Below are 27552 nucleotides of genomic sequence, written 5' to 3'. Positions count from 1 at the left end.
CATTCTTGCTTATTAAGATTCACCTGCACTCCCTACTTTAATCTCCAAGAGGCTGACGGACAGCTGACAAACACTGACAAGTCAGCTTTCCCTACCCCTTTCTTCTTGAACTATGAAGTTCAACACGCAACAATTAGTTGGCTGCTATGCTAGGTTTTTATAAGTATTCCATTTCAGTGCCAACATAACCTGAGCAACTCTGCACAAAATCCAATTTCAACAATTGGTTGAGGCCGTAGTTAGATTTTAAGAAACTGCAGCCACATCTCTTACTCCCATCTTCCTGAGATGCTCCATGCTGCACATCGATATGACACTGCTCCAAAGAAGTATGCAGAGTTGGCATGATGGATAAAACTTTCCCCACTTTACCATGAAAAAAAAGAAAAAAACAACCAAAAAAACCCAACAACAAAACAAAACCACTCCCACGCAACAGATAATGGGAGGGTAAAGCTGAGAGGGAATACAGACTTTTCGTGGGTTATCATGAAAAAATCTTTCCTCTCCTTTTTCCCCAGGCATCGCAAAGTGTTTGAACCAGCCCCAAAGCCTTCTGAGCTTCTCATCTTTTTGAAGCCAATATTGATTTTATTTTGTTGGGTTTTTTTAAACCCTCCAAAGACTTTGCAAACAACAACTACCAAATCCTTGGATTTCTCAGAGACGCAAGATATCTAGAACAGTGCTAGACATAGAGATGCTATAACAAAATGTTGCATGATTTATCCAAGTTCACAAAGCCACCCAGGATGCAGAATTTGGGTTTTTTGAGATCTGCCACAGTGAGCAAACATCTTATGTCTCCTATCCTCCACGAAACAGCACATGAAGCATTTTTAACATCCAGTTCAGTCAGCACTAGAACATTACTCAACATGCCAGTGGTAACAGAGCCAAATAACACTGCACATTTCTACCCTGCCTTGGCAATGTCCCATCTATAGAAGTGTTCAAGGCGAGGCTGGATGGGGCTTTGAGCAACCCAATCTAGTGAAAGGTATCTAGATGATCCTTCAGGTCCCTTCCAACCCAAACCATTTTATGATTAGCAGACCACTCTTCCTCTCCAAATTTCCTTCAAGAGTGCTTACCATTTACCACAACTATTCCAGCTCCTCTGGGAGCCTGCAGGACCTCTCCCAGTTGAACTACTTGTGAAAGATTTTCAGTGATCAAAATTGACTACTGATTTTATACCAAAATTAAAGGCCAACAAACAGTGAGCCTCCCCTGCTATCCCTGCTTGGGATAACTGCTTCTCAAGAGAAGCAACATTATGAAACAGTCTACTAACCCAGCACATCACTTAGTTTCAGCAAGTAACCACTTAAGAGTCAGAAACCCTAAACAGTTCTCATCACTTCTTTTCTAGACCCTCAAGCCACAATAAGGCAAAGAATAAGAAGCAAGAGTGTGTCAATAACAAGTGCCATACAGAGGGAAGAAGCTCAGTAGACCACTCTAATGCTGAGATAGATGAAGCACAGGTAAAAGAAGAGTGAGCTTGGCTCACCCTGTTCTGCATGAGTCAAAATGCACTTTTCAGCTCATCTTCAGAGAAAACTTGGACTCCCCTGCAACTTTCAGCATAGATTTGCTTCTGTGCTACACTGGAGACAGATGCCATCGCATATGTGTGTGTGTTAAGGTACAGATGGTGACTGAATCAATGTTTCCTACTGGTTAAACTAGTCCTCAGCTTTCAGCACCTTTACCTTAGTAAACAGGCTGTGTACCCACATTGCCATCTTCACTTGGCTCACACCTTAATAGGAAATCCCTTGCAGTCACTAAGAGTCTGCCTGAAGGAAAACAATGACAACTTTTACCTGTGTGAATGACCCATCCTCATTGCATTCTGGGATGAAGACTGCTTCCTGGGGCTTCTTTGCCTGTTCCAGTGCTTGAGCTCTCTCTAATCGACACTTGCTTTGTCCAGCATCTACAAAAAAGAAAAAAAAGAAGCAGCAAACCCCACTTAGATTGCAAATAAACATTTGGATTCTTCATAGCTACCAGATGCACAATACAGCTGAGAAGGAAAAAAAAGGCATCAACAACCATTACCTGAAGGTTAAAAAGGCAGCTACAGAGTTAGTGATGACTCCCAAAGACAAATCTGTAATGTCAAACTTTGAAACAATTAATGAAGAGCTGCCTAATTCCTCTTGGCAATGACATTTATAGTCCTCCACATTTAAGACTTCTTCCATGCACAATATTTACATAGTGAAAGGAACTTTCACACAACTTCTGGAGGAAGCTGTGTTTGTTCTACTGTTAACAGCCTCTAACTGAGCATAAGCCAAATAACTTAGGCTGAGAAGTGAACAATATAAAGCAGGAATGGCCCCAGCAAAAGTTCTTTGAGCAGTTCTCCCAATTAGATGCCAAAATAACCAGTCAGCCAGCTAAGCTTTCACCTTCATGTTGTTCAGACAAGGTAGATGTGTCACTGCCTGCGGTTTACCAAAACCCATCTTCTACCTCTAGTCCCACAGCATATAGCTAGGTATGCATTACACCTCTTCATCCCAGCTACTCTGCCACCGAGAAGAAATGCTCCTCTGAAAGCTGAGCTCGAAGGGGTTAAGAATTAAGTTCTGCACTTATTTCAGCTGATGGCTGCATATAGCATGACCTTAACCCCTTCCCACCTCTAGTGCACATTCACAGAATGTAGGCCCAGATAAGACTGACTGATGGGTCAGAGGAGAATTCTGTCCCATAGAGATATAGATTGACTCTGTGTTTACATTCAAAAGCACAATGTTTAACAGTACTGCTGTTCAGTCTGTAAAGGAGGAAAACAGCAAACATCTGCTTCTACAGGTTTGACATAGGGACCAGCACCTCCTTCCTTTTCACAGGAATCCACAGACTGAAAGATTTTCAGTGTAAAAGAAGCATTCAAGATGAGAACTTCATACAACTGACGACTCAAGAGACTAAGATTCAGGTTTGCTAACACTGTCTACATAATTTCATTTTAAACATATCACATTAACAGTCCCCAGTAAGTAATTTAGAAGCCTTATGAAATTATGGAAATCAGACCTTTTCTGTTTAGAAAAAGATCATTATTTGCAGCAAACTATTCAGTACAGACACCTGTAGCTTTAGCACTAGTTTACAAAGCAAGAAGTTCTGCATGAGTTTTACCACTGTCCAACAGAGGCCTCACTTCCCCATGACCTTGTATCCCCATTGATCCCATGTAACTCCCATGTTTACACTGTAATTTGTTTAGGGGTGGTTCGCACAATGCCCTCAGCAAGCGGGCTTTTGATCTCAGGTGGACCCAAGACCAACTCAGAAAAAGACTGAAATTATGACAGAGTATAAAGACTATCTTAAATTTAAACCAAATTTCAAGAAGCACTAATAGGTTTTATTTTGTTTGTTTGATGATTAAGTTAGCCTTGATATAAGGCTGGAATTTCAAATTTTGGATGCAAAAGTGACCAGACGGTCAGACTCTGTTTGCACACCTCCACTGGAGGACAGGTTTACAAGCTACATGCTAGTTACTTCTGCTAGAAAAGAAACACCAGCAATGCTGTTAACCAGAATACCTAACCATCACCTGCAGATCTCCTGTTCAAGCCCAAGAGCCTAATCTTGCTTGGCATGACATAGGGCATTATTACAAAAAAGTAATGTAAAGCACTTTCACATAGCAATTGCATCAGTGCTGGTGTACTTAACCCTTATACACAGCAGCACCTACATAACTGAAGCTGGATGCTTCACCATGATGGTAGGAACAAGACTTTTGTGGTACCCTTCTAGCATGAACATGCTCGGAGTCCAAGCAGAAGACAGTCATCTCCAATCCTTTTTCAGTTCACCTGATGCACACAAAACCAAACCCTCACCATAAGGAGAAGATGGCATAAATGTGGTACACTGAAGTGGCTCTACCTTTCCTAGCAATTTTAACAGGTCTTTACAGAGCAAACTCTTCTTTCACACAGCTGATCGCATTGTGTAGCACACCGCCACAACAAAGAGTTTTAAGAGCTCATCACTGTTGCAACATCCTCTTTCACAATTCAACCTTTTGATCAAGAGGCACCATTTCAGAAATTGCTGCTGAAGAAGCATAGAGAAGATGGCAAATATTTTCCTCTTCACAAACACTCAGCACCAGTTATTTCTCCCATCCTCCCTCATTGATTTCCAGGGGTCGTGCCAGACCTCTTAAAGTCCTGACTTGGAATAATCATCTCAGTTGCACAAGCAGAAGAGGTGCACGCATGCAGCTATCTTTTTTTTGTCTGTTGTTTCACAGTTCAGTTCCAGTAACAACCGTGCCTTTAATATCAACATTTACCCATTTTGTTTTTAAAAAGGACCGTCAATCCTTCTCTTCTGCACTCCACAGGCTGGTATTTTTGTAATGTTTGCAACAACATGTGATTTCAGTGGGATTACTTCAGCTTGCTATTTTTGCTTTATTAATTAGAAAACATAAAATATTACATAGGTGCCAAGCATTAAAAAGTAGCTGCCAACAGGCTCACCCGAAATATAAAACACACTTTTTCTTCTCTTTTCTTAAAAATGCTCTCAGAATTATCAAACACCAAGCTTACAAAACAGAATGCCATTACTGTATTCTAGTTTTACATCCCAGATAGACTAAAGACGACCTTCTCCTCTTCCATAAGTAAGGTGAAAAAAAAAACAGGATGACTTTTCCAAAAGCCAAGCTGTTTAATAATTTTACTTTACATGCCTTCAAAATTAAGACAGTTTCACTGCAGCTCAGAAATCTGCCTTTTAAAGAAAATACATTCTCAGGCTGGTAGCTGGCAACCAGGAGACTGAACTACACGTGATGTTTCTGACATCTGGGGCCTAATCTGCAGACTACAGGTGCACATAATTTTGGATTTTGCAATGAAGTTGGCTAGTTACCATGGCTGATCTTATCCATGAATAGTTCATTCAAACAAGACCACCATGTCCCTCATAATATACACAGTGCTGTCCTGGATAGGTCCCAAGAATTCCAGCATCCTCTCTTCAACAGGTAGAGGCAGTTTTGACACCACACAGCATCACGGTATGAAGACTAAAGGTATCCTAATAATGCAAAGCAAAACATCTTTGGGCATCTACAGAATGCTAGCAGCAAATCTATACTACGTAACCACAAAAATCTAGCTATTTAGTTTTGTTTTTATCAAAAGCCTAAGGGGCAAAAATTGATCCAAACAGCTTTTGAACTATTAACAGCTGCATTAGGTAACCATCTCACTACAAGCCAGACCCCCATCAGACACGAGACAGTCCAGCTATTCCGAAATCAGCAGATTCATACCCGTTTTCTCCAGCCAATGATCCGTGTCTTTACACGAAATAGGCAAAAATGGGAGCTGAGCCAGTTACAAAAAGTGCTCATCTGTCTCACATGGCGTCAATCATTCTCCACACTCCCCATTGTTTTCCATTTCACTTCTAAAGTCCTGCAGTCTTGTTTCCTCCCATGCTGACATATTTTGCTGCATCTTTGATACCCAGACACCACTGCTGCTCCCTACCTTATTCAGAACACAGCTAAAAACACACCAAAATGTGAAAAAGGATTGAAAATACCAGATTTTGAGAAAGAGGGACTTATTTTTTTTTCTGTCATTTCAATAGAAATAAGAAAGTTCAAAGATGAAATACACGAATCTAGTAAATGGACAGAAAAAAGAAGAATTTTTTTTCTCTCCTAGTGGGAACAGTAGGGAGAGGAAAAAGGACCTTTCAAGCAACACATCACTAGTCACATTGAGATTTCCTTTTCTAGCACACTAGCCATAGTTGCATTCACCAAGGTCTCCCAGGAATACAGGCTGAAGACTTCTGTTACAATTGCCATCAGTAACGTGTAGATATTCATCCTACACAGAGACTTATGATTGTAGAACAAGCTCTGTACCATCACTTTTCAAAACCAAACGCTATGAATCCAAAGGGAAGCCTTAAGAATACAACCCAACTCCTTTTTTAATTAACCAGGGCAAACAATTTCCTACAAATTGCCAGTTGACACTGAATTTAGGTGCTTAAGACACAGACATCCAATATACCCAAAAAATCACTGTATAATCTTGACAGCTCAACAAGACTCATTTAACAAGTATGTGTCCACCATTCCTGTAGAATTTTGTTATTTAACATAAGATCTTACCATGCCAGCTGACCAAAGATCCAGGTACATGTTTTTTGCTGTGTATTTTACTCATAGCTATGCCATCTGGAATGATTCTCTGAAATCTCATCAACAAGGCTCCATTTGTCATGGTTGCCAGAGTTTGATCATTTTAAGCTACTCTTGACTTTCAATCCTTCATGACTTGTGTGTCTGTAAGGGTTGGGAAGGCGTTAGGACGATTTAGTACTGGATGAATTTCACTGAATAAAAGTTGCAGTTCCCAAAGAAATGACGAGATTTCATCTTTAAAGGCTTCTTGATAGAGAAGAAAGTGAAACTGATTCCAAAAGGTTCTGTTCTCACTATGGAAACCATTCTTCTTGCCTTAGAACAGCACAGTTCAAGTTACCAGGACATGAAGTTGGAAACAGAAGGTATTCTGGGGCCCAGGACAATACACTTCCTCTTTTCCTTATTTTATTTACCAGATTTCCACTTCCTCCCATGAGAAGGAAGCACAAGACTGCTAATTTCACAAGAAAAAAGTCTACCAGGATGTTCTCCAGGATCCCCTCAAGTTCTACAGGAGTTCCCCTGCAGAATACCTTTGTCATGCAGAAGGAACAAAGGCTATTCTACTTCCCAGAGGTTCACTGGAGTGTTAGACAGTGGGTTAAAAGTAAGACTTGCAGTTGTCAAACACTGTCACATTATTAGGTGGCTGGGAAGTGAAATGGGATAATGGGAAAAGGGAAAGGAGAATACAAGCAGTTTCAGCTAAACATTTCAATTGTCTGAGTGTGCAAAAAGGAAAAGTATACTTCTCCTCTGCTTAAGAGAACAAACTTAGTTATTTCCCTGGGAGCCCTTGCAGTCATGATAGACTGTACAGTTTTGCAATCAGCATTTTCATCATTTCCAGAAACAGACACTTTTGCACACAGCTGTACCACATTACAGACCTTACGTTTTAAATGACTGAACAGTGCCAGTTTATGTGCCAGTTTCAGTGTGGAATTGGGGTTTTCTTTTCTCTTTACTTAAGCCACTCTGCTGTAGGAGAGAAGCTGCCATAAAACAACCCAGCAGTGCTAAGAAAAATCATAGAAGTGAGCCTTTTTCAACCATTTAAATGACAGCACTACTCGAGGTCATGATGACAATTCACCTAAACTATAAAGCTTGTCAATACATTGAAAAGAGATCTCCAGTTTAGAGCAAACAATTCTGACAGTGCTTTAAAAATACATTTTTATAACAGGGAAAACAAGCTTTCCTAAGTAAGTCAGGCTTAAACATATGCCTGTTTCTCCTTCCACGGGGATTCTAATGAGTTTCTCCTGTCACTTTAACCAATTGCTAAAAACATCTGTGCCATCTGCCCCATGAGTCAATTGTGCTCTGAGAAAATGCACGTGATGATTTTTCACTTCACTGCAGAAGTAAACCGTTTGTGTGACAAGACACCAACATTCCTCAAATAAAAAAGTGGCAGCTATGCACTATGCACTTGCTATGCAGAAGAAATGCTGAACTGAGAGAAAGACAACATCCTCACTTCTAAGCAAAGGTGTAATGGCTGAAGCCATTACATGCATTCTGTCTTCTTATTTAGCTCAGTACAGAAATAGCAAAAGGGTCCTTTTTCAGGCTAGCACATCATCTAATCTGCATGCAAATTCTTCCTCACTCCACACTCCTCGCAACCAAAGGTACTGCAGTTTCTCTCCGGTGCAGTAGCAAGGAAAATATTCTCTTTCCAGGATCTGATTTTGCATTTCCACAAGTCAGCTCATTCTGTTCCATGGACACACATCTGGGGCCTTCTTCTGAGGTGTGTCTGGCTCCTTTGACTTCTTTCCTTGATAATTCCATTAGGTCTTACCCCTGACTCCTACATCCTACATACAGATTCAGATACCTGTGCTCACACTGATGCATTATTTCGATCAGTTTACTCTCAGTGCATGGTAACAAACTCAAGCAAGTACTCAGCAGGTAGGACTGCCATTTTCCCCCTTCAAAGAGGTTTGAAATCCACCTACCTTTACACCGGCCACGATGTGTCACACTCAGGCTTGGCTCCCGGCACTTGGCTCGCTGGTAGTCACACATGGACTCATACGTTCTGCCATCGGAGGCACAGAGTGGTTTGGATTGGGACCTGGAGCAATGCAGGTTACACTGAGGGTCTCTGTCACGGTCGCTTATTAAAAACTGAATAGAACAAGAAAAAACAAGTGAGGGAGAGTGGGAGGAAAAAATGAGTTTTGTTTGCTTCCCAAAACACAGCACAGCACACTTTGTTTTTCTGACAATAGCAATGTAGTCTATAATGCAATTTGAACTGCCTACCAAAACTGACTTTTCCTGAAGGGAACTTAAAATGAAACAAATACATTTTTATTTTTTTTAAGGGTCTTTGCCATTCCATTTTCTTTAATAGAAGGGAAACATTACTCACTCTGCCTCACCTCTGAAAACACAAGATGTGCAAAGCCAAACAAAACCCACACGGGAAGGGCAATACTGAGTCATATCAGACCAGTTTGCCCAGTGCCCTGACACAAACAGCATCTGGTATGAGACAACTTTAGTCAGAGGTGCAAGAAACTCATCACCAAGGATGGAGGAACCCAAACAACCTATCAAGATTGGCCCTTGTGGATGAACCACGGATGTGGCCAGCTTTATATCACCAGTTATTTGTTTACTAAAGCATTACTTATATCACTGGCAAATACTTCCTGCAGCAGCACAGACCTGTGCACTCACAAGGCCACCTTTTGCTGCTTCCCAGTGTCACCAGCTGACAATCTAACGGCACACTAGATGAAAAACTACTTTCCATCAGAAGATTTGAATTTGCCATCTTTCTGAATGCCTCTTCTTTCCAAGCATGTAGTGCAGATGCAACCTATTTTTCTACATGCATATGGCGCTCCTTTCTCATCAGTATCTCAGCACAGAAATCCCAACATCCCAAGTACTCACTTCGATGTCCTCCAAATGACATCACTGCTGTTTCCCTTCTCTGAAGTCAGCCTAGTTTCTGCCTTAAATTTTGGAGACAGTGAAAGCCACAATGCACATAAGGACAAGCCTTCCCCTTCTATCCACTTATTTCCTGCACAGCCCAACAACTGGTGATGGGTTACCATTATACCCCCAGCTGCAATCCAACCAGCCTGCAGCAATACCAGGTTTCTTTCCCAGATTCATGCTACCTTCCCGAGGACCTTCATTATTATTTCTCTTTCCATAATCACTGGCCTAGTGTTTCATTAGGACAGTGTAGTAGCAGCTCTTTTCACTGCCTCGCTTAGTGGTGAGATTAGTCAGATCCTTAATTCCTACCCAAACCCAACTATCAGCTCACAGGAAGATTTCAGCAGACTTTAAATGAGTGCCATAAGGATTAAGCAAGGAAAACGGATGGGAAGTTAAACCTGTCTTGCACTTCCCTTTCCCGAGCTCTATCTCTAAAACCTCTCTCGAGCCTGAGGGAACCTGAGCTGCTCTCAGACAAACCACGATCCCAGCACACTGTCAAAGCACTTAAGAGCTCTGCAGTTTGGAGCTGGTTGGCAAGTGGGCACTGACTGACACCCTGCTTGCATGCACAAAGCCACGCTCTCCAAGTGTGTTGATAGCTGGATGCCTTACAGGGAAGTGTGAGTCACTACCATAATCACCTTGGTGTTACAGTTGCCTACAAAGCTGTCTGCTCCACGCTTTGAGGTTAAAGCTGCTGAAAAAACATTGCCTGAAGCCTTTTGGGCTGGTTTTTAACCACTCCAGAAATGTGCATCTCAGAAATTTGTTTTTTGACATTAAAAAAAAATAATAATAAAAATAAAAAAATCTTTGCTCTCGTTCCCCCTCCCAATTAAGCAAGATGAAAAACAATTGAGAAACTGAATATTTTCATATGAAAACATATTAGCTGTATACTGCCGGGTCTTTTGAAGACTCACGCGTTACTAAGAACCCTATTAAAATCTGACAGCTGGGAAAAGTAAGCAAGGTCTGCACTTGTTTTAACTTGGGTGGTGCAAACATTTATTTATTTATTTATTTCAATTCTCATCTGTCAGAGATTTGCCAAAATTTGTAACAGCAAAGTTTTTTTTTGTTGTTTGTTTGTTTTTTAATGTTTTTGTTCCCTTTCTGCAACGCTTTCTATAACCTGGCAACACCTGTTCCAAATGGGAAACTGGAAAATCTAAACCTGAAGGCAATTTTAAATGGTTTATAGAGACCTGGACTAGACTATAAAAACACTGTAAAACTGGACCAGATTTTTGCCCAGTTCTTGTCTACCAGAAGTTAGTTTGGAATTACTCCGGTACAGCCGTGTCTTTCTGTAGCTCCTGAGGTGCAAAGATCCCCAGTGTCCGTAAACATACACCAACAGGCAGCAGACTGGGGATGCAGAAGCGTCCTCCCAGTGTGTAATGTCAGAGACCGTGAAAGACTTACAAGGCCTTTCAGCTGTTTATGCAAACAGACTTCAAAAGCAGAAGTGCCTGACAGCATAGCAAGGTATACATGCAGTGGTTAAGCATTCAGCTAAAGACAGAAGCCACTCTGCTTCAGAAGGATAGACATGTTTGTCATTTATCATGACTCTGAGGGCTTGAGCTACCAGCATGAAGCCACTTTTGCAAACTCCTTATGCAAGCATATTGAAAACTCACCTAAGCCTCCTGCTGCCTGCACCACAATACTTGACTGAGGGTCTTATGGGACAGGAATGCCCCTGCTCCCAGAGAAGACATGGATGAGGAGTACAAAACCCCTCTCAGGCAGCCAATACAAATGAGCTGAAACTAGGGCTATGGAACAGCTTTCCACGGGTGCCTCTTCACAGAGGGATGGGAAGGAACAGCTTGACATTGATTAATTACGAGGGCCTGAGGAAACATGCAGAGTGCCCCAATGCAGTCTCTATGAAGTTCTTGCCTACCCAAATGAAGCCAAGAACCACCTAAAAAAATATATATATCAAAGCCTTTTTAGCATTTGTAATTTGGATTACAGCAGGGAGCCCACACAGCATGTTAGGTGCTTTCCAGGCACTGAAGATGCCACACCTGCCTTGCCAAAAAAGTTTATGGTTTACGTAGCTGCACAAGATGGTGCTTGTTTTGTTCAACTAGATTTTAATAGTAAAGTTTGCATTAACTTCCAGAAGGATCCAGATTCGTGTCTGTCTGATCAGGGTCCACATGAGCAGCTAAAACTGCCAGCAAGGCTGCATCCCCTGCAGGCATTGCTGAGGGGCTCAAACCCGCCCCTGTCAGGACACCTGCTCCACCATGGCTGTGAGCCCTCACCTCTGCTTGGCAGCTTTCAGATAACAAAATGGCGACTCTTTATTTACCATTTCTAGAGCTGCTCACGTTGCACAAGCAATCATCAACACAGCCCTTCCACAAATACTTAAGGTACCAGTTATCTTCAGTGCTCATCCCCTCCTAGCCAAATCAGAATGTTTTCTTTCCAGCATTTTGCCTCTCCAAGAATGCTCCTTTGTTAGCAGCCTCAGCAACATACAGCAGAAAAGACACTGGATGAATGCTGAAATATGTGTGCCCACCTGGGGTGGGGAACAAATGGGAGAGCACTCAAATCTATCACTGTCACAGCTAGGACTACAATTCACAAGTTCCTTGTTCCCAGCCCTTCCTCCCCGCTCCAAGTAAGCAGCACACAGCTCACAGAGAGCCCTTGGCTGTGGCAGGAGGCATTGCCGAGACAGGGAGGACAACGAGCAAGGCAGACATGGTGCCCACAAGGCCTGGGCACCAACCCCACCAGCATCACTACAGCAGCCCCACAAATCTCCTCTCCCTTCAGAGAGGAGATCAGGCACTGCACTTTTCACGTAGCAGGTCCTATAACTCTTGAAGCTAGAATCAAAGTCCTAACAGCCTCGGGGCTCCCACACAAACAGGCTTTGCAAACAACGGGATGATCAGCACATGTGGAGGTGTGCTGGGTGCAGTACACACACAGACACACACACCATGTAAGCAGTTGTGCACTCAGGGAAAAAGTAACCCTACAAAAAAAACGTACAGCACCAGCCATTCCAAAGCCTTGCCCAGAAAGAATAGGGAAGTCATTATCTTAGCTCTGAGATTTCTTGAAGACATTTCTCAATGCCTGTGTTCTCATTTCCTTCAGAACAGATGACATCCAAAACAAATGGGACTGGAGAGGGTGTCACTGGGCTTATCAGTCCTTTTCTCCCCTCCCTTTCCCTCCAAGGGAGAAGAATTATTAGAAGCAGAAGCAAAACCAAAACAAACAGCAATGACTAAAACCACAAAAACTAGCTGAAAGAATCTATTTTCCAGGAAAACATTGTAGTTGACCATATTTAAATGGTATTTGTTAAACATAGACTCCATACTAAAATTAGCGTAAGTAACATTAGAATTAGACAACAATACTTCTATTTGCAAGTATTTGCTTACATTAAAGGATCCTGTACCATTCCAACACCAATCAGTTTGAGAGTCCCTGCTCTAAAGAGTTTACTGTAGTTCTCAGAGCATCGTTTTATGTCAAATGCTGTATCTGTATGAGGACACAAACCTCCTCCTTTAGCAAATACATTTACACAGGTGCTTGCAGAAACCACTTCCCAAACTACTTTCTGCTTCTTCAGACTTGAAAAGAAAATGGAAAGATAAGAGGTCAAAATAAAGTTAACTTTGCCAACAAAGCATATCTGTTCTTTTTCTCCACACCTCAACACCACTGCTGACAAACAACAAACACTGATTAAAGGGTTTTTAATGCTTGTGAAGGAAAGCAGACTCCCTGCAGCTGCACAGCAGCTGGGAACACTTGTGTTATTTAGCCGAGAAAGGTCTGACCCCACAAGTGAAAATGAGCTTGGTGGTCACTCATTCTATTCACCATCTGGGTACATTATAAGCACAAACAGAACAGCACAGCCCTTTGTGATGGGGGTGGCAAAAAATGGCCACGGCATTGCAAAGCGCTTTAGCAAAGGTTGAAGGAAAAGAGGGAGCAAGGGACACAAGTGACAGGAACGTGAGAAACTCAGAGTCTATTAATAAACAAATCTAAAAGACAAGTGCCCACTGCAGATCAAACCAGAGGTGCCTCAGCTGGTTAGCAGCTTTGTTTCACAGCAGTAGTGCAGGCTGCTGCCTAAATTAATGAGGAGTAAAGAGATAGAGGAAACAGCATACACAGTGCCCTATTCCAGTTTTGGCAGACTTCAAGTTTAAAGACCCTCTAGAATATACCTTTGGAAAAAGTGATCAATCTAGGTGTGCACTCACCCATTTGTCTAAGCACTCAGACTGGCCAGTCTTAAGTACAAATGAGCCAGTCCTTCCCAGGGAGAATTCCCCAGGAAAACCATACCATTTTATACATTAGAAGAGACTATAAACTTCTGGACATTTTTGTTGTTGTTGGAAAGCATCATTTCACATTTCCTAGTTTTAACCTTACAGATTTATGCCTTGGTTTCAAGCTCCAAACTGGTGCAACCAACCATACTGGAGGAAGAACTGGAGCCAAGTCCCTGTTTTAATCACGGCTAGACTCTAAGCCCCATGGCAGGCTGCCTATAGGGCCCAAAAACTTCAACTCCAGCCACAAGTTTGGGATCTCAGCCAGGTTTCCTGCCATGGAACCTAGCAGCCCTCAAAGGTGTCAATGACCCTGCTCTAAGCCAGAGGCTCAAAACGTTTGGCTTCTAGAAATGCAGAAAGAAAACCTGAAAGCTTTTGAAACTTTGGCAGGGATGGGACCGTCACAGTTTGCAGTATCCCTCACGAATGTAGATGACAGCCAGCCAGAGCCAACACAGCACCCAGTAGCTGACCAGGGTCTTCAGCCTCAGATCTTATCTAGCAGAAAAAAAAAAAAAGCAAGAACTTTCAAAGGCAGCATCCTGCAAAAACAGTGGTGTATTGGGATGGAGAGGAGGATTAGTTGATTTTCATATTCCCTCTCTGGAAATATGCACTTCACTTTCACCCAGACCGATAAAGTTTTAAACCCCAGTTTCTCAATGATCTGCATCTTAATAAGTTCCAGTCTCTGAATGGATGCTTTTTCCTCAGTTTCATGCCCCTACTTAAAGCATTCCCAACAAATTTTGAAAGAACCCTGCTCCATCCTCAGACAGGCAGGACTTAAGAGAAGGGCACTGCAGCACTTTTATTCCTTGAATCATCCCACCTGCAAAGGGTTCTAGCCTAAGTTAAAGCACCACTTAGGTTTCAACCCTAGGCCCCCAGCTGTGCAAACAAGTATGGGTTCAAAGCACACAGCCTGTGTGCTTGAGGATGGTGAATGCTGGGCAAACATACGTGATCAAACCACAAAGCAGGCAAACTCTGTTATGTGTTTGCAGGAGTTCAATTAAAGATCGTTCTTTCCCCTTACAGGCTGGAAATCTTGGTTTTGCAGTCATTCACCCTCTCCCTCAATTTTTATTCTGTGCAAGCCCCCACAAGGAAGGAAAGAGCTCAAGCATTGTGCTTCATCTGCTAGAAGACTTCTAGCTATGGAAATAATACCTTGGTCAGGGGAGTCAGCTTGTGAAGAAAATATGTTGCAGAAGCTGTACTGTGCTTGTAGAAGATGAAGGACTAGAGACAAGGAAGCTTTCTAGGTCTCACCTACAACAAACAGTTGAGTAGAAAAGCCTCAGAATTTGACCAGTCCCAGAAAAGCTCTTCTACTGGGCTTTTCTGTTTGTTGGGTTCTTTGTTTTGCAGGGGGTGGCCGTGTGTGTTTTTCTTGTTTCTGTTGTTTGTCTGGTTTTATCTTCAGAAACAAAACAAGGAAAAGCCATTACAGTGTGAAAGTAAATTTTTAAGCGTTTCCTTTGCTATCAAGGAGCAAGCTTATGCATTAAGTAAAATCTCTTTACTAAAGTTCGTTTGTGGGAAGGAAAATACCACTTACTAAAACATAAAGAAGTTCACTTAAGCTTTTTAAATAATCCTTTCCTCTTCCATGGAATTTTTTCAAAAGGTGATACAGGTTTGTGTATGAAAGTTCCTTCAGTTTGATAAACATCTAGCCTGTTGCAGCATATTAGATCAGTAGTTAGATCACAGATCAGTATGCTGATCAACTGAACAGAGGGAAAAAAAATCTCTAGAACGTAAAGCTCGAACAGAAGTTTTTATTTTATAATTCTAACGTGATTTCTAAACTTTTCTAGTTTGGCAATATTAAAGTAGAATCTGATTTAATTCCTTTGAAATAACATTACTTCAGCTTCTGTCAAAGCTCACGCTCATAAGCAGATTATTCTTGTAGCCAAGATGACATGCAAGCCTAGAACAAATTTGAGATTAAATTTAATTTGTCAAACACACTGACAAGAGGAGGTATGTTTAACTTGGACTATTTCTTCTCATTAGCTGTGCTACTATATATAATGTTGAACCAGATAGAAAATCCAGATGTTTGCATAGTCAAGCAATGAATTTCTAGTCCCAAAGGAAACAATGGCAAATCTTCCATTGACTTAAAGGTAGAATGTTGTCTCTAATAAATTGTATTGTTTAATAATCTATATTTGTCTGGTTTAGGAGTCTTCTTCTGCATATCTCAAAAACAAAAACAGCCTTCAAAACATCATCCTGTACAACTTCTGCCAAGTTAGCCTCCTTGCAGGAGCCATACCTCCTACTTCAGGTTGTCATAATGATAGCTGAGGTTGTTCTTTTCCCCTGCAAGTATAGCAGGATTATAACTTCGTGCTGTCACCAGAAGGTGAGAAGTTAAATATTCTACTCTAATAGGGTATAGAATACAAGTAATATAAGTTGTATAGTTTAACAGAGGGCAGTTTCTCAAGCAAGATTTTTGTGGAAAGCACTCCCTGTCCTTACACAGGACAGTGTGTAAGTGCCTTAAACCACTGAAGAGATTCCTCAGGATCTGGAGCAAGCTCTCTTGCCGCTGCACTCTCCTGAATCATGTAGGAGACTCAAGTACGTGCTTTCTTACCCTTCACCATATAACAAACTTCATTTCAGCTTTAGATTCAGCAGAGTTCTGGTGATCAACCGTCCCATGTAGGTGCAGAAAGTAGCTATGAAGAAAGACTTTCCTGAGCCCATTTTCCCCATTGTACTCCTTCCAGTAGATGTGGCTACAGCTAGCCCTAGGAATACCTTCTTCACCATTTGAAAGAGCTGGCAGTACTGTGGACAGAATAAGCAAGCTGAGGAAGACAGAAGTTCACCTAATTAGAACCAGCTGTGTAATCCATAGTACTCCTCTCCATCTATGTTTACTTCCTTCCCAATATTTCTGTTAGAACTTCTGTGGGACCTATTACTGCTCAAGAACAAGTATGAGAACCTTCCCTTGAACTTGTCTCAAAACTACTAACGGGAATTTCCCCAACATTACTTTTCACCGCGTTGTGCCCAACAGTGCAGCTCTTCTTCCTTGTTCCAAACTTGTTTCAAAGAGTAGAGGATTCTTTATTTCAAATAAGTTTCCACTATGTCTGTTCTGTACTGTAAGGATGCACATTAACTGCAAGCATGTCTGATTATAACCAAGTTTTTTTGAAGCACCCTTAAATGAATTATCTGTGTGAAGTAAAAGCAATCCAAGTTTCCATCAGTAGCCTGCTAGCTACAAACAATTTCTCTTCCAATCCAAAAATCCTTTAAAATTTGTCTGTATCACCTGATATCAAGTCACTCAAATCTTTCTCTTAAGCAGTCTCACACTAAACTAAACTACTTTCCCTTTCCTTCCCCAGTGTTATTGCTATATGAGAGCAAGGTACCTATTCTAAATTGAGTTTTCCAATCAGCTGATAAGCTTTCTAAATATCCCAAATTATCAAAACAAGAAAAACAGCCACTATCCACTTCAGTCTCACTTCAGTGACTAGCCATATGTGCTACACGTTATCATGTAAACAAGACAGATGTATATAGAGAACTACAGTTCCTGAAAGTGCTCTACTCTGCTAGCAGATCATCACACAAGAAGTGGGGCTTAACCGGTTTTACAGGCACAGCTTGATAGCCATATCTTTAGAGCTGAGCACAAGTGAAAATACAATTATGCAAGGCTACCATAAGAATACAGTTTTGTTCTTGTAGATTTTCCAGGATTGAAAATGCCACCCATTAAAACTCCATAGCCCTACAAGTTTCAGTCCTTCTTAAATCAGTTCTCCTATAACACTGAAAGAGGCATTCAAATCGAAGTTGGCACCCAGCCTTCATTATAGCTGTTGTTACTGCTGCCAACAGCAGAATCAAGAAGCAGATATTAGAAATAGCTGAGCTCATTAGTTTAAAACTCAGCGAGGGCTGGCTGCCCATCAGTAGAGGTACATTAACTAAATGCCAGGTCTGGCATTCCATTGCACGGGAGGGATACTGAAAAAGAAGGTACTGTGAACATTAAAGATTTTACTTTTGTTATCTACATGCTTACCTTCACATCACCCAAAGGCCATGATGAACCAAACTCAGCGGAAGGTGACTGTTTCAAGTGGTTCTATACATTCCATTTGTCTTTATATTCAATATACTCACTATCATCAAAACTGAGAAGATAACTATATTGATGTCTCCTTCCACAGGTCTACTTTTGCATGTGGGTTCTCACCCCACCAGTTATATGGAGTAATAAAGGAGGTTGCCCCTATTTACTCCAGTTCTTCTCCAAAGTATCAAAAACAGTGAAACTGAAGAAAAGAAAGAGGAAATTCACTTTCTTAATTACAGAATATCATGTTTTCTTTCTAAATAAAGAGCGGCTCATTTTGTCAGCGCTATGAAAGTAGTATTTTTTCTCACATTTACAACTAGCCTTGCTCCAGAGCTCTCAAAGAGTTTTTCTCCTTGTATCTTAGAGGCTGTCTCATTCCTTGACCTTTAGCCTATGGATTAAGAGACAATAGTAAAGATACATTCTCAGCAAAGGTACTAACTGTTCAGCGAATAGCTATGAGGCCCTCTTTGCTCTTCCTATGAAGCACTGCAGTAGTTACATCCACAGACCAATCACACAGGCAACTATTTGGCTTACAGACTGTCAATGAGCTGCTTTCAGACACTCAGCTTTACAAATCAAATGATAACATTTAAGTCCATACCTTCCAGCAATCTTAACTCTTGCTTTAGCAGATCAGCATAGAGTCCTCAGAACAGCCCTCCACTAAGGTGCTTCTGTCATTGTAAGGCTCCTGCCTTTCACCTTTTAACACTTAACTGCTTCAAGTGTCAAATCTATCTCAGTGAATTCTACACTGACATAAACAGATGCATTCATCTAAGGCAGGGCTTAAATTCACAATAAAATAGTCCTGTTTACCAAGAAAAGAAATATGCCAGCCAGGAATTTAAAGCAAGAAGGAAAGAATCAGGAAAGGATGTATGAAACAGAACTGAAACTCCTGTAAAAAGTCAGAAAAAAAATAAACCCTTTCCCCTAACTCCCTAAGGGGAAGAGTCATTGTTCTGATTCTCCATTCTGCAGCTCTGTTTGCATTGTGTTTTACAGAGTTTACAATATTTCTCATCTTTCCTCCTACATTTGAACCAAATGCTTCCTTCAGTTGTGTAGGGGGCAACCACCAGCAGAGTTTAGCTCTCTGCTCTATATGAGCAGTGGTGGACAATGATTCCTTGGAATGTCAGTCAAAGCTTCTTGGCACAGCACAGGCAGTAGCAAGAGAAGCTTTCCCCATTGCTGAGGTCTTTCTGGACCACAAAAGGAAGAACTTGCTGTGAGTGGAAAGCTCAGGGCACAAACTTCATTCTGCCAGTATGAAGATTTAATTATTTGTTCTCACCTCAAAGAAGTTACTTAATATGACCATCTAAACATACAATAAACTTCCCATAACAGAACAAGATGTACTAGCTGCTTCAGGAGTTGAAAAAGCTACAAGAGACAGTTCTAAGATAAAACACTTATGCAAGGCAAGAAAAAAAAACAACAAAGGATCCTCATTAGCTTTAATTCCATCATCTGCTGTCAGCAGCAGACAACATTCAGAAATGTGTTAGTGTACACAATGAGTAAATATTTGTTAATTTCTGCAGACAGGATTCCTTTACAGTTACACATCCCTCTCGTCAGACTTGCCGCAGTAAGTTAGGCACTGATCAGAAGCTTGAAGAAATTAAAAACAAATCAAACATTAGTATAGCTATTGTACTGCCGCTTACTGCACACCAGGCAATGCCATTCCAAACTGGAAAATTGTTACTGTGCAAGGTTTTCTATCCTATTTAAGAACAGAGTTTATATACCTTTTGAAAGCCTGGGAGCAAGGTGCTGTATTTTATCACTTTTACTGTCCAGTGACCGGAGGCTTGCCAACATAACTCCCTTCTACAAGAAGGGTTGTATGGAGGATCTAGGGAACTACAGGCCATCATGAGGGAAATCAGATAGCATGCACAGGACAACCAAGAGATCAGGCCCAGCCAACATGGGTTCGTGAAAGTTAGGTCCCACTTGACCAAGCTGATCTCCTTCTATGATTGAGTTACCTGCCTGGTTGATGAGGTAAAGATTGTTCATGTAGTCTACCTAGACTTTAGCAAAGCCTTTGACACTATCTCCCACAATTTTCTCCAGGAAAATCTTGCACCCCAAGGCTTAGACAGGTATACCCTTTGCTAGGTAAAAAAAAAAAAGGCTGGATAAGCTGGACCCTGTGAGCAGTGGTGAATGGAGCTAAATCCAGCTGGCAGCTGGTCACGAGTGGTATTCCCCAGGGGTCAGTAATGGGGCTTGTCCTGTTTATTATCTTTTCTGATGACCTGGAATGTAAGTCAGCAGTTTACCCAGGTAGCCAAGAGTGTTAATGGCATCCTGGCTTGTACCAGAAACAGTGTTACCAGCAGGATCATAGAAGTGATTCTCCCCCTGCACACAGCTCTGATGAGGCCACACCTCAAGTACCCTGCTCAGTTTGGGGTCCCTCACTACAAGAAAGACAGAGACCCTGCAGCATGTCCAAATAAGGGCAACCAAGCTGGTAAGGGGTCTGGAGCACAAGTCTTATGATGTGTGGCTGAGGGAACTGGGATTGTTTGGTTTGGAGAAGAAGCAGCTCAGCAGAAACTCTCTACAGCTATGGTAATGGAGGCTGTAACAAGGTGGAGGTCAGCCGCTTCTCCCAGGTAACTGTGATAGGGCTAGACGGAATGGCCTTTGGTTATGCCAGGGGAGGTTCAGGTTGGATATTAGAAAGAAAATTCTTCTCTGAAAGATTGGTCAGGTGCTGGCATGGGCTGCCAAGGGAGGTGGTTTAGTCACTGTTCCTGGAAGCGTTCAGGAAACGCTTAGATGTTGTACTGAGGAACAGTGGGGAAATACTGGTGGTAGGTGAACAGAAGTACTAGATGATCTTGAAGGTCTTTTCCAACCTTGGCAATTCTATGACACTGAGCTACCAAGAAATATGTATCTAATTAGCCTGACACTCTGTTCACATAGGTTAAGAACATTTCCAGTACTGAAGTGACAAATGTAAAATGTTCCAAACAGCAGCCCAAAGAGATCTGCAACAGTTATCACTAACCTGTGAGTGTTGCTGCTCTAAGACTCCTGAGTTTTTAATATATGGAACAGAAAGCAAAGTCAGAGGTGTCTTTGAAAGTAGAAGTATTTGATCTTCAAGGTCTTTTCCAACCTGGGTAATTCTATGATTCTATGATTATGATGCACCGGGTCATTGGTATGAGCCTCCCCAGTAAGATATAACATTCCTTTCCCTCACTCCACTATATACATATACTTAACCCCCACATCCAAGCAGAACAACATTAGAGAGCGACTGACCTTCATACAGGCTGCTCACTCTCTCAGTTTGACAGCTTTTTCACATTTTGTACCATGGAACTGTTTATTTTAGTATCTATTTGCTTTCAGCTTGGAGGAAAGGTTGATTCCAGAGACTCTGAACTATTTTTCCATACTTAGTTGAGGAGCTGCAGAATGCTCATGAAGATTCCTTTTTGCTAGAAACAGACAATTTCCTTGCTTTCTACAGAACTAAGTTTTAAAGCATTTCAAGTTGACCCTTAAATACAAGAGCTGTACTAAGATCCTCACAGTCAAAAGCTGTCCAGGCTGGTGGTGTACCTTCAAACAAGAGCTCTTCCATCCAGGGCTGTCAGCATCTCATAGAAACAGTCACCCCTAGTCCAAAGTTGCACTGAACTCCCAAGGTTAACTTTCCTCCAATCAATTGCACTCACTGGGTTTCTGGAAGTGTTCAGCTAACTTTGTGCTAACAATTTGTATTTGTGACTCCAATGGAAGCTAAAAAACAACAACAAAAAACCACACACACACACACAACCCACTACTAATGTACATATTGGTCTATTTCTGCTGCCTGCCTCCCTGAAGGGAGTAGGGTATCAGTCTTAATATAAGCAAATATGAAACCTTTGCATAATAAATCCTTGACACACATAACTGGCAAGATTGCTGCACTCCCTCATCTTCCTTTTCAGGGCATGTTATTGAGAAAGCTATGGCAAAACAGCTGTGGCTTTATCTGGATTCCTCAGATTTTCTGGATCTCTTTCAGTCTGGTCTAAGACCTGGCCTCAGTACAAACACATACTCAGGCTCACTGGTCAGACTTCTCAAAGTGGACAAAGACCAAAGTTACATTTTTAGTTGACAGACTTAAAGCAGCATGTGACACCAACTTCTTGATACGCATTTTTTGTGACTTCTTTGAACTATGAAGAGTAACTACTGCTCCTGTCACCACCACACCTGGAAGAGTACTGGGAGTTTCCTCTGCATAGGGGGGGAGAAACAGATTTTTTTTCTTCACACTTCCTAGAACATATGAAACTGGTGGGCCTGATCTCACCTGAAGGAGTTTACTTTTTTGATCCCAAAGATTAAGGTCACTCTTCTCATTTGGAGAGTATGTCCCACCTTCCCAACAGTCTGGACAGCACTCTATACAAAGATGAGCCCAGAAAGAACAAAGTGGCACCAGTAGTTATGTATAGAAGAAGCAGGACTGGCTTTGTCTCTGAATATCATAAAAGAAGGGCAGGCTACTTACTGCTCAGGTGGTACTGCACTGCTTGAGAGTATAGCAAGGAGACTAATACATTGGCAGGGAACAAGGGAGAGGAAGCACCTCTCATCCCTTCTCCTATCTGTCTACAGCCACCCATCGAGCAATCGCAGTAGCCTGTTATGGTGGGAGTTCAGGGGATCGGGGGGAAGAAGGTAAAAAACAGACAAAAGCAACATATTTTCCTCTCCCTTCCCCTTAGCTCAGCAACCTTTCCAGGATGAACTGTTACCTCAGACAGCAGCTGTCTTCACAAACATGTTAAGTCATATATACTTCCTATGAGTTTTTTAGTCCATATCAGGAGGCAAGGGACAACTGGAGAGAGAAACCAAGTTTTGAAATGAATCCAGCAAGATTTAGCTATACAAACAGGAAGGAAAGAATTAGCAAAATTCAATTTTATACTGCTTGATAGGACTCCAGACAAATTCTAGATCAGTTTAGTTCAACTGAGACCTGATAGCAAATGTCTGTTTTAAGAAATTGGACTGATAGTCACATAAAAATTGGTTCTTGGTGCCTATAAGATGCTACTGACCCTCGAAAACTGAAATATGGCTAGCAGTATAGATACTAGCATGACTGGAGTAGCCTGCTTATTGACACCTATCTTCACTTTGTCTGACTCTTGCGAGTCACACATTTCTCTATGCAAGTCTTGTATCCTGATCCTCTCAGGTTCTCACTCTCAGCCATTGCTCCTCCTCAGTTCCAACCCTCCTAGATTCAGAGAGGTCCTACACATTTAAATCAGCTTTCTTCCAGTACCTTCTCGGAAAATGCTGACATCTTCGGGGAAACATTAAAGCAGAGAAAAGCCATTTCTGCTCCTCTCTTTGAAGTATGCCAGCTCTTGTGCACAGAATGAGCAATCCCATGACTGCTTTTGAAAGATTTTTCATTAGCAATTATACTAACATCTTAGAGATAGAAATACTGTTACCAGCTCATGCACCAATCATCTTCTTACCAAGTTTAATTGCATGCAAAACTGCTGGTTCATTCCCATCCCTCCTTATTGTTCCAGCTTCTCCTCTGATTCACAACTTAAGCAGCTTCCTAGACCTCCCCTCTCATCCCAGTGCCACTTACAAACCCATACTACTTCATTAGCCAGTTTTTCATTCAGAATACAAGTAGGAAGAGGAAATTAATATCCAAACTCTAGAAAGCTGTAACTGTACTCAGTAATCATCTCTATCACTTGATACTACTTCAATTCCAATCTGCTTTTACCAGTTACAGTTTAAGTACTTGAGCTGTATATTCTAGCCAGCAATTTTGTTTTCACAAGACTCTGAATCTAGGCTATAGAGAAGTAAGTCAGAAGTAAGCCAGTCCAATGTTGCCCTGTTTTTGAACCATCATACTGGAAGAAAAACTGTAGGCCCAGAAAACAGATTTGGTTTTCATTACATTTCAGTGACGGGACAAGGTCTGAGTAGCTTTGCCTCCAATCCCTAACAAGCCTCTGGGTATCACCTAGTTATTGGCCATTTGACAGGGTCACAGCAGCTCAGTTTCATGCAAAGATTTCTTAAAAGCATCACAAAAAAAAGCAATTTATCCTTAAAAAAATGCAACACGTCCAAAAACAACGGCAAGCTGTCCTATAGAGAATTCATTTCTGGATTCAGCTACTTTTCTTGCACACCCAGAACCTGCTAAGAGTACAGGTATATTACAGCTCACACAGGACTAGGACTTCTTGCAGTTCCGAGGCTTGGCTGTGAAGCCTCTGCTAAGGAGCTTCCTTATTCCCTCTCCCCCTACCACTGGAATTTCCTCATTTCTCAACAGAGCCCAACACAAACTTCTTAGAAAAGTTTGCAGGGTAATTTAGTCATCATTAATCCCTAGGTAAAAAGGAGGGAAAGTTTCAATAGGTAAAGCCAGAGCCAGATTTTGAACACCTGTGAGCAAGTTTTAAGGGAGGGAAGGTCTAAAGTTTGCACGCAAAGAGGCTGACAGAAATATTTGGCTCCAGCAGGCAGATTCATATACCTTGCTTATTTCATCATTCTCCTTGTCCGTGCCCAGAATTTGATTCTGTCAGAATATGAAGACTGCCTCAGAGCAGAGATCTTCAAGCTGAGCTCTGTTCTTAAAAGACAGTCACTTACAGTGCTCTATCTATCTATCTACCTGGGTGTATCCCAGGCTTGTAAGCAGCAGATAGTCTTCTACACAGAACCTTTTAGGAGAAAGCCTTAAAGCAAGATCTGAGTATATCATTAACCATGAAAAGAAGTTTCTTCAGAACTACCCTGTATGTAAGTGTCAGTCCCTAAAAATCTGTTTCTGAATGAATTCCTAGAGATCAGTAAACAAAGCTGGAGAGATGCATAGCAATGCAACTGGCCTCCCTGAATAGCAGGTTAACAAGCACTAAAGACAACCGCCCTAAACATTTTTTACACAAATTTGTCCTCTCAACTGAGAAGCTCTGAATGCTTCAGATGGCTAGATACTTTAAAAAACAAACCAACAAAACCATTCAACCTGAAGTGGCACCAGCTCAAGAAAGAGAAACATAGTATCCCTGCAGAAACTCAGTATAAGCAGTATGAATTTAGGGAGATGTCGATTTGTTTGAAAGACATTGTACTAATGCAGCCTTCTATTGATCGTTTACTTATGGGGCCTGAACATTCTGCAAAACTATGGTAGTCCAATGTCAGTATTTCTATCCAGAAAGGAGCTCCATAAAATATTTATGGCAAATCAAAGCAGCAACAATGTTGCTCCTCCTCCAGAACAGCACCCTACAAACATAAGGTTCTAAAAGACTACTACTTAAGCTCAAAAATCTGAAGGCTGCTTGTTATAGGAAGATATAAAAGTCAATAGTTAGTCTTTTCAGCATTTTACACTTGGACCATATTGTTCAAGAGGTAGTAATTCACTCTGATTAGGTGCATAGTAGGTACATAGCAATAACAAACAAAACGCACACCAAGAAGTGTTAATAGCTAATCCTGTTTTCCTCTCCATCTTTTTTTCTACTTAAGCAGAAGTGTATTTTAACAGGATAAGCAGCTTAAGATAAACATTGCCTTCAGATAAAGTTCTTCCCATGCAGTACTAAACAGCTTGGGCACAAAGGTACCATTACTGGTTTGGGGTAGCTCTACTGCTGCTGTTGGTCCCATGGGACAGCTCCACAACTAGGTCTACACTGAACTGCTCACCTCCAACTCAGCAGTTGTTAGCCAGTGCACCCCTATAAAAGAGGGTCAACATGCATAGCAACAGCTATCCAAGGCAGTTGTACCAAGATGAATTAATGCAGGCAATGTGTGGATAGGGTCCTACCTAATAGCTATACTTCAGTCTTCCTGTGACCTCCAATTGGCACCTTATCCCCAAGTATCTCACTCCATTTCCCATTTATAATTATTCCCCCAGCACAACTGTATTTTCTGATAAAGTCTGCAACTCTCAGGCTTACACCAGTTCTTCTCCACCCTGTAAGTACCAAGAGATCAGCAGTACAATAGCACCGAACATTGCTTTTCCAATTCACACAGCCTAGTTTCACCAAGTGGAATACAGGATGCATAACCCCAAGCAATCTGTCACAGCACAAATACTCAATGTATTTGTATTGCAGAAGTATCACAAAAGACCTGTTTAAATTCACCTAACAAACAATTTATCACGGGCTCCTACAATATATCTTCTTTAGATCTACTGAGCTGCACATTTGCATTACCTTTAAACTATGTCCATGTGCACAAAGGATTATGTTTACCCTTAGAGAAAATGCTTTCAATTTTTGTAGAGTCAGGTTATTAGAGAACAAAACCAGTAGTCAGGAAACTGTAGATATTTGCACAGGAAACAATCCCCTTAAGAAGTTGCATAGCAGCAAGGACATTTAACAAGGGACTTAGTCTGAAGCTAAAAGGACTTACTATTACGGTCACTATTAGAAGAACTGCCCACCAAGCTCTAGACTTTATACCCCATACACTGAACTGTTTGCACCAGATTTGAGCACTGGATGAATGTGTGTCCTAGCCTGAGAAAAATGCAGTTCTCAAGTCCACCAACCTCTTCAGCTTGCCAAACTTACGTTCTCTTTCTTAGGCAACATGAGTTTGCTTTTCTTGAGAAAGATAGGTTATTTAGACTTGCTGAAAATATAACAAGAACAGCAGAGAAACCCTGCAGCTTCCAACCACCTTGAGCTGGCTTACAGCAATAAATGGCAGTAGCTTAGTATTCTAGTCTCAGAAGCTAAGTGACTACAAGGAGTTTGAACTCTGCAAACCACCCTGTTGCAACTGAGCATTTTAGGAAGAATACCTGCAAAGAAAACTTTCCATGAGAACCAAGCATCAGGAAAGATACTGACAGAGCTTTAAAGGACAGAACAGAGTGGCAAAGGAAGGCATGTAACATCCTGTGAAAGCCTAGTACAAAAGTCATAGATTATTTAACTGAACGGCTTTCCTAAAACTGTATGAATTTTCCTAATGACGCCCACCAAAAAGGCTGTTTTAATTACTCTCATCTCTAGCCAACTCCAAATATAGTTTATCAAGGAATGATCTCTATCTGGTTGAGTCTTTCAGTCTGAGTATCTTGTCCACAACAAGATTTAGTTTCTTGCACTTCACAGTAGAGAGGAAATAATGCCAAAAATAAGTGTTTTTCCATCTGAGGTATTTTATAAGCAGTGAGGATACCACATCTAATGCTGAGGTAGCTCACAGACAGTATCACACTTCTAACTTTTACCTCCCCAAGCTCCATAAGAACTGTTACATGGCAAGCATGTTCTTCTGCAACAAACCAATACAGCAGTCTCTTTCAGACACTTATTCCCTATGACTACACAACCCAGAATAACTGAGGAATACAGAAAGCAGCAAGAGACAGTTGCCATCTCAAGCATTCCTAAGACAACTTTTGCCTGGACTCTTTGGCCAGTAGTTTTCAGCACTGGCTGCACTCTGCAGGAAACTGGACTATCTTTTGATGCTTTGTACCCTGGATGTAAAAGTGTAGTATTAAGGGGGTGGACAACTTCTACTGCCATATGAGCAGCCTGTCCCTTGAGCAATCACTATATCAGAGTACATTCACATTCTTAAAATCAAGAGAGGACATACCAGCTTATTCCAAGTTTTACTGAATTGTGCAGTTGTGAATAAAGTGTATTTGCTGTTCCCAACACAGTGCAGACACCCCAGGTATTCTCTACTCCTGCTGAATATTAAGACAAGGATTCTCCAGGGTGATGTGCAATGCTTGAGCAATATAATTTGGGGTC

At 41.4% G+C, this 27552-nt stretch overlaps 1 protein-coding gene across 5 annotated transcripts in view; it reads right to left on the bottom strand.

Annotated features, from left to right (window-relative positions):
* The window catches only part of SMOC1 (SPARC related modular calcium binding 1), a 153891-nt gene that overhangs the window by 70765 nt on the left and 55574 nt on the right, over positions 1 to 27552 (bottom strand). For all 5 annotated transcript variants that reach the window (XM_072338514.1, XM_072338513.1, XM_072338510.1 and 2 more), the window contains exons 2-3: positions 8200 to 8371; positions 1833 to 1945 (exon numbers count right to left, since the gene is read on the bottom strand). In XM_072338514.1, coding sequence (XP_072194615.1) covers positions 1833 to 1945; positions 8200 to 8269 — 183 coding nt within the window. In that variant the 5' untranslated portion in view covers positions 8270 to 8371. The remainder of the gene's footprint in view (positions 1 to 1832; positions 1946 to 8199; positions 8372 to 27552) is intronic.

This window comes from Excalfactoria chinensis, chromosome 5 (assembly GCF_039878825.1).
Source record: "Excalfactoria chinensis isolate bCotChi1 chromosome 5, bCotChi1.hap2, whole genome shotgun sequence".
In the NCBI taxonomy this organism is placed as follows: Eukaryota; Metazoa; Chordata; class Aves; order Galliformes; family Phasianidae; genus Excalfactoria; species Excalfactoria chinensis.
The sequence above is the reverse complement of the archived record's forward strand: the minus strand, read 5'-3'. Positions and strand labels throughout refer to the sequence as shown.